The sequence below is a fragment of the Oncorhynchus keta genome, chromosome 2, assembly GCF_023373465.1.
Source record: "Oncorhynchus keta strain PuntledgeMale-10-30-2019 chromosome 2, Oket_V2, whole genome shotgun sequence".
In the NCBI taxonomy this organism is placed as follows: Eukaryota; Metazoa; Chordata; class Actinopteri; order Salmoniformes; family Salmonidae; genus Oncorhynchus; species Oncorhynchus keta.
In genome coordinates, this window is record NC_068422.1 from 15,404,153 (window position 1) to 15,412,010 (window position 7,858).

Here is a 7,858-nt window from a genome sequence, read left to right on the forward strand (position 1 = left end):
TGATAAAGAGAAACATATTTTCCAATGCCTAGATTCAATCAGATCAAGCATTAACCGCTGCTCTTGTGATCCTTATCACGAAGCCACACCCGCCCCACTCGCATTAAAGGTTCAGAACAAGAGAGTGTAGCCTATATAGAAATAATGACGCGAAATTGAAAATCATTCAACTAAATAATGAGGATTTCTATCAGCCTAATCGAGGTGTAGATTACATCTCACATTCCAGTGTTCGAACTTGTAAACAAGGCTGCATGGGATTTCTCTTAATGCAACTCTGTGCTTCCAGTGGCAATGTCCGTTTTAGTTATAATGCCGGTAGCCGGTAGCCACTTTTTGATTTGACAGCTCTAACGCAGTTCCACATCAGACACCGCCAAAAGCTATGCAGATGTTGGCTAAAACAGATCTGATTGAATTGGGCCCTAATTAGCTTAAATACATGGAGCGCTAAGGGTTCTTGGTGTTTCACAGGCTATTACAGGGTTGGGAATAGACAATCACCTTCTCGGACTCAGAGAGATCGCACAAGAGCTCAACATGGAGAGGCCGGAGATCTTCACAGATGAAACCTATGTGGCCAGTAACCAGTTCATTCTCTCCACCAGTCAGGTATACCCTCTAGTCATCGCTTTGCTATGTGGCTATTGCTAGTGCGGCCATAATATATGCTATATAATATGTGCAATTTAGCAGACGCTTTTATCCAAAATCATGCATGCATACCTCTAATCTCAGTATTTGACAAGCAGCTCGATGACAATATTATTATTTCAACCAATTGTGTTATAACTATTTATTACATATATATATATAAATCATCTATGAAGTAATCAGTAACAGTTTATATAACTACTTATAAATCCCTAGTTAAACTATACCTGAGTATACCTGAGTAGATGGCAGTGGCAATTTTAGCAATATTAACACTGAGCTAAACGCTAGAGCTGCCGCTTTCAAGGAGCGGGATTCAGATTCACTAATCTGGACGTTTGTAAGAAATCCCGCTATGCCCTCTGATGAACCATCAAACAGGCAAAGTGTTAATACAGGACTAAGATTGAATCCTACTACACTTGCTCTGATACTCGTCGGATATGGCAGGGCTTGCAAACTATTGCCAACTACAAAGGGAAACCCAGCCGCAAGCTGCCCAACGTGAGCCTACCAGACAGGCTAAATGCCTTTTATTCTCGCTTTGAGGCAAGCAAACTGAAACATGCATGAGAGCCCCAGCTGTTCCGGACGACTGTGTGATCACGCTCTCCGTAGCTGATGCGAGCAAGACCTTTAAACAGGTGAACATTCACAAGGCCGCGGGGCCAGACGGATTACCAGGATGTGTACTCAGGGCAAGTGTCTTCACTGACATTTTCAACCTCTCCTTGACCGAGTCTGTAATGCCTACATGTTTCAAGCAGACCACCATAGTCCCTGTTCCCAAGAACGCGGAGGTAACCTGCCTAAATGACTACTGCCCTGTAGCACTCACGTCTGTAGCCATGAAGTGCTTTGAAAGGCTGGTCTTGGCTCAAACAACACCATCAACACCATCATCCCGGAAATCCTAGATCCACTCCGATTTGCATACTGCCCCAACAGATACACAAAGATAACACAATCGAAATTGCACTCCACACTGCCCTTTCCCATCTGGACAAATGAAACATGTATGTGAGAATGCTGTTCATTGACTACAGCTCAGCGTTCAACACCATAGTGCCTACAAAGCTCATCACTAAGTTAAGGACCCTGAGACTAAACACCTCCCTCTGAAACTAGATCCTGGACTTCCTGGCGGGCCGCTCCCAGGTGGTAAGGCAAAAACACATCTGCCACGCTGATCCTCAACACGGGGCCCCTCAGGGGTGCGTGCTTAGTCCCCTCCTGTACTCCTAGTTCTCCCACAACTGCGTGGCCAAGCACGACTCCAACACCATCATTAAGTTTGCTGACGACACAACAGTGGCCTGATCACCGACAACGATGAGAGCCTATAGGGAGGAAGTCAAATACCTGGCAATGTGGTGCAAGGACAACAAACTCTACCTCAACGTGAGCAAGACAAAGGAGCTGATCGTGGACTACAGCTGCAACATCGAGAGCATCCTGACCGGTTGCATCACCTCCTGGTATTGCAACTGCTCGGCATCCGATCATAAGGTGCTACAGAGGCCCAGTAGCAGTGTATGGTCCAGTACATCACTTGGGCCAAGCGTCTTGCCATCCAGGACCTCTATACTAGGTGTTGTTAAAGACTCCAGTCACTCAAGTCATAGACTGTTCTCTCTGCTACTGCACGGCAAGTGGTCCTGGTGCACCAAGTATAGGTCCAAAAGGATCCTTAGCAGCTTCTACTCCCAAGCCATAAGACTGCTGAACAATTAATCAAACGGCCACCCAAACTATTTGCATTAACCCCCCCCCCACTGCTGCTACTCACTGTTTATTATCTATTCCTTGTCACTTTACCCCGACCTACATGTACAAATTGCCTGAACTACCTCGACTAACCTGTACCCGCGCACATTGACTCCATACCGGCACCCCCTGCTGTGCTCACTTGAACAGGAAGGTGGCGCGGCGGTCCTTGTTGTGGGCAAATTTTGTCATCAAACTTTGTCATCAAAGTCTGGCATTCTCTGGATTTATGGTGCTTTCAAGACAAATTGGAACTCAAAAAAAAACATGGTCCAATCATGATGTCAGTGATCTTCAGGTTGGAGCTCTAGAAAGAGGCGTGAGTTCCCGACTTCGGAATTCCCAGTTGGATGACCGTTCAAAACATATTTTCTCAGTCGGAACTTGTTTTCTTTTCAATTTCCAGTTGTTTTGAACAGTCATGCTGGATTGAAAGCATGGCCAATGTATTCAACCTTTTCTGGTCCATGGTGTTGCATGTGAATGTTTATCCTTTTAAGCTTGGAAAAGAGACCCTTAAACCCAGACTTGGAGTACACACCCTCTCCACTGAATAGCTGGCTACTGACTGCTTTGCAATGCTTTCAGTTAGCCCCTGATTCCTTCCAACCCATCATTGTTGAATTTGAATGTTTATGTCCAATAGCCGATGAGCACCGATACCTTTTATCTATAATTTTTCTTCAAATGACAAGGATTTGCCAGTAGATTGTCGACTTGATTCATGATAATGACTGCTTGTCTAGCTTGCCAGCTAAGATTTTGAAAGTATTTTAAAATTTATTTTACCTTTATTTAACCAGGCAAGTCAGTTAAGAACAAATTCTTATTTTCAATGACAGCCTAGGAACAACAGGTTAACTGCCTGTTCAGGGGCAGAATGACAGATTTGTACCTTGTCAGCTCGGGGGTTTGAACTCGCAACCTTCCGGTTACTAGTCCAATGCTCTAACCACTAGGCCACCCTGCCGTATGATATTGACATGATCAGTCCAATCAAAGCTACGGTAGATTTGACGTCATTTTATCTGCATCCAATGATCTTGAGCTTTCTTGGATGGGCATTACCAATCCCTACACTCTGTGTTGTCCGCTGGCTGCCCCTCCACCACAGAAAGCAATGATCTAGGCTGAAACACCTGCATTTGGGAGCTGTCTTACACAAGAAAGCAAAAAAGAGACCCTTCTTGTATGCAGCTTTATTAACTGAATGATAATTTACATTGTTTACAAACTGATATGTGACACGTATTAATGCCAAAATAACATGCAAAACAGACAACAAAAGGGTGCCCCACCTGCCCTGAATAATGGGGCAGGTAGATGGGTATTAACCACTGGTAGATGGGTATTAACCACTGGTAGATGGGTATTAACCATTAACCACTGGTAGATGGGTATTAACCACTGGTAGATGGGTATTAACCACTGGTAGATGGGTATTAACCACTGGTAGATGGGTATTAACCACTGGTAGATGGGTATTAACCACTGGTAGATGGATATTAACCACTGGTAGATGGATATTAAGCACTGGTAGATGGGTATTAACTACTGGTAGATGGATATTAACCACTGGTAGATGGATATTAACCACTGGTAGATGGATATTAACCACTGGTAGATGGGTATTAACCACTGGTAGATGGGTATTAACCACTGGTAGATGGGTATTAACCACTGGTAGATGGGTATTAACCACTGGTAGATGGGTATTAACCATTAACCACTGGTAGATGGGTATTAACCACTGGTAGATGGGTATTAACCACTGGTAGATGGATATTAACCACTGGTAGATGGGTATTAACCACTGGTAGATGGGTATTAACCACTGGTAGATGGGTATTAACCACTGGTAGATGGGTATTAACTGGTATACATCCTCCTCAGGTCCCAACCACAGTGGAGATGTTCTGCTGCTATGGCCCGGTTGTTCCTAACGGCTACGGGTGCTGCTACAACCCCCAGTCAGACCACCTCCTCTTCAGCGTGACCAGCTTCCACGGTAGCACCGAGACCTGCTCGGCAGTGTTCATCAAGGCTCTAGACGAGGGCCTCGTAGAGATGAGGGATCTGTGCAGGAAGAGTAATAAGCCTCAGAGCAGCGCTGCTCCTGCTGCCTCGAAGGCGGTTGAGAATAACCAAGGAGCTGGCAGCAAGCTTCCAAGCACACTTCAGAAAACAGGGAAGTAATTCATACCAATGTAGCTTATGACGGCTTCAGAGTCACACTCAACTTCCGCCGCATCCCGGTATGTCGTAAAAGGAGTGTTAACTAGTTGTCCTGTGTGTATTTTCATGTTTGTGCAATCAGGTTTGTGTTTTACGACTGATTCTCTCAATTCAATCAGAAAATATGAAGCCTTAACTATGTAACTATGTACATAAAACTAAGAGTTAATAATTTAGCTGTAATGACTACAAAGAATTAAACATGGAAAAAAACATAGTTGTAGACTCTCATTCATCATTGACACTGTGTGGGAGTCAAGACAGAGCAGAGATATCTGGTCTACTAATAGGAAACTAAAGCCATGCCTGCTATTTCAGCACTGTAGTGACGGACAGCTCCTCTTCACCGAGAGGATGAATGAACTAGCTCCTAAATGATCTCAGTGTATGTACGCTCAACATATATTCATCAGCTTTGTTGAAACAACTCCTAAATATATACCGGAATATACCATTATTCACATTTGTCATGCAAACAATCATATTGTAACTAATGGGATTAAAGTAAACTAGGTTTAAGATCGTCAATATAAGGACGATGACAAAAAGGGATTTCTATCAGGTGAAGTCTAAAGGATGACAGGCACTTTAATGTTCTATATTTTTTACTTACGTTTGTTAAGAAATTATATGAAATAAATGATATGTGAAGAATAACAGTTGACAGATATACAGGAGCTCATTGCTTGAGACAAAAAATACTTCAATGATTCTTAATTCAGTAGCAACCGTTGCTATGTATCAGTATATTTGTGCTGTGAACCATATTTGTCATGTCCTATATGTGTGTATATGTGACGCAATAGTTTGAGTAATGAAAATGTCTGTGTTACCTTACTGCATCAGTTCAGTAGGATGAACTGAGCTTTACTCACTAAGTGGTGATAATGTGACGTGAATCATTGTGTGTATGTTTCTATAGTATACCAGTAGTAGTGTAGAAACATTAAGAATAAAATACAGTCATTCAAGGCTTTACTGTGCAATCATAAAATAGCTTACGCAGCAAGGCTTGCATATGCAATTCATATGAAATCTATTCATTATCTTAGCTATTTTTGGTATTCAGCAATATTTTGGTCACAGTAGAATGTAGAATGTGTTAGAACATATAATACAGTAATGTCCTCTTGTGTGTAATAGAGAAGTGTCTTATTGTAACAAGCAAAAACCTGCATGTTTTAGATGATGGTCTCATGTTCAAAACCTGTCAGTTTGTCCTTGTAAATGTTTCATTACTATCACAAATATCGAAGTCAAGAGTGTTTAAATGTTCATTGTTGCTGTTACATGTTATTGTTGTTTTGTGTTAATAATGTATTTTGCTGGACATTTGAATGTGAACCAGGTGACAGCGCAAGTATTTTATCAGATGTACTTTTTCTCACTTTATACCTCACATAGTCATCCTATCCTCCTTTCTCTCTCTAGTTTCCTATGCATGCACAATGAGGAAAATAAGTCTTAGAAATGCACGTTAAGTGCACTTAAAAAAGCTTAAAAAGCGATAAAAAAAGGTCTGCTTGTTGTTGTACCTGTATATGAGTCCATACAAAACATAAACAGATTTGCCTTAAACTTTTGACTGATATGCTTACAGTACAGTATTTCTAGAGGTATTTCCATAGGTATAGGTAGTAGAGATTATGTGCAGGATTGTCTCATACCGTTTCATCAAGTGGATGTGGTGATTCTGTGGAAGAAGAAATGTGTTACCTGTTTGTGTGACGTATGGAAATGAATAGGAATGTAGTAGTGGTGTTGATATGCTGGTTTTTGAGTTTCATATTTTGATTGATTTCCTAATGGCACCCTTTTCCTTTTATATTGCACAACTTTTGACCAGGACTTTGCTCAAAAGTAGTGCACTATATAGGGACCATTTAGGATACAAACTTTATATATTGGTAATGGTCTAATGTGTGTTTCCACTCATATTATGGAATCTAAGGCATTGATTGATACTGATTGCAGTAGCGCAGAATATCAGCATGATTCACATTTAAAGGGAAGGTTTCCCCTTTCGTGACGCCCTCTATTCACGGTAAACAATGCATGTCAGCTCAATCGGAAATTAACTTTACATTTCAACCACGCTACAATGCAGATCTTCAGTGCTACAGATTGAATCAAGCCCTAAGTCCATGCTCATGTTATCGTTAGTGATAGGGAGAGTACTGTAGTTTGTGCTGTATCAATTGTATTTATTTTATATAGTCAATTGAATTTTCAGTGAATGCATACAACTCTAGTAAAACATTGAAAAGCTTATTTATTTTTGTAGTTAAATACGTACATTTATTTTCATCCAAAAACCGATATGATATACGCACTTGAATTGTATTGGAGATATTTATGAGAATATATTGTAACCTTTTGCTGTGTAGAGAATACTGCAATAAATAAAATGAATTCCAAAATATCACGAGGCTAGCTTCTCCTTGGAATAACACACTCAATTCCTAGGTCAATCCTCAGCTGTGAATGGGGGTGCAAGAGAGCGAGTGTATCCCAAATGACACCCTATTCCCTACGTAATGCTCTAACATGAAAGTACTGCCCTCTATAGGGAATAGGGTGCCATTTGGGACAAACAAGGACACAATCCATTAAATATAAAGTGTATGGGAGTAGCCTACAGTATACTGTAGTAAATCTCTCTAATGAACATCTGTGTCAACTGCCACAACAATTGAAGGTATAACAACCAGCCTGTTTTGCCTGAGTCAATCTGTGTGTATTATAAGGTCACATCTCTAACCCATAGAAATATCAAAACTAGAATGGAGATCCATTCATTGGTATATTCAAAATGGCCGCCGGTCCACCCATCACAGAACATAGACTTGAATGGGTATCTCTATTCTACTCATTCAATTTCAATGTCTTACCCATTCCATAGATGGGTTGGTTGTTTAGCCACAAAACCTATGCGTGTACAACTATGGGGCTAAACAGACGAGGTTGGCTTAGATATTTGACAACATGTAAACTATATTTAGTCTCAATGTTTATTGAAAACATAAATACATTTGCACAATGAACACTTGTTGTCTCTCAAATACATTGTTACAGTTGTTGGTTACTTAGCTAGCCAATATTAGCATTGACATGAAATCAGTCAAAACAAGACATGGTATAAAGAACAAGATAAAACAAGCTGAAACAAGCCACCTATGATTCCCTAAATGGCAGCTTCTTG

At 41.0% G+C, this 7,858-nt stretch overlaps 1 protein-coding gene across 1 annotated transcript in view; it reads left to right on the top strand.

Moving 5' to 3' along the window:
• LOC118361003 (choline O-acetyltransferase) overlaps window positions 1-7,072 on the top strand; it is a 73,321-nt gene extending 66,249 nt beyond the window's left edge. The window contains exons 14-15 of the mRNA XM_052473010.1: window positions 475-612; window positions 4,315-7,072. Of these exons, the coding sequence (XP_052328970.1) occupies window positions 475-612; window positions 4,315-4,617 (441 nt within the window). The 3' untranslated portion in view covers window positions 4,618-7,072. The remainder of the gene's footprint in view (window positions 1-474; window positions 613-4,314) is intronic.
• Window positions 7,073-7,858: the final 786 nt, after the last annotated feature.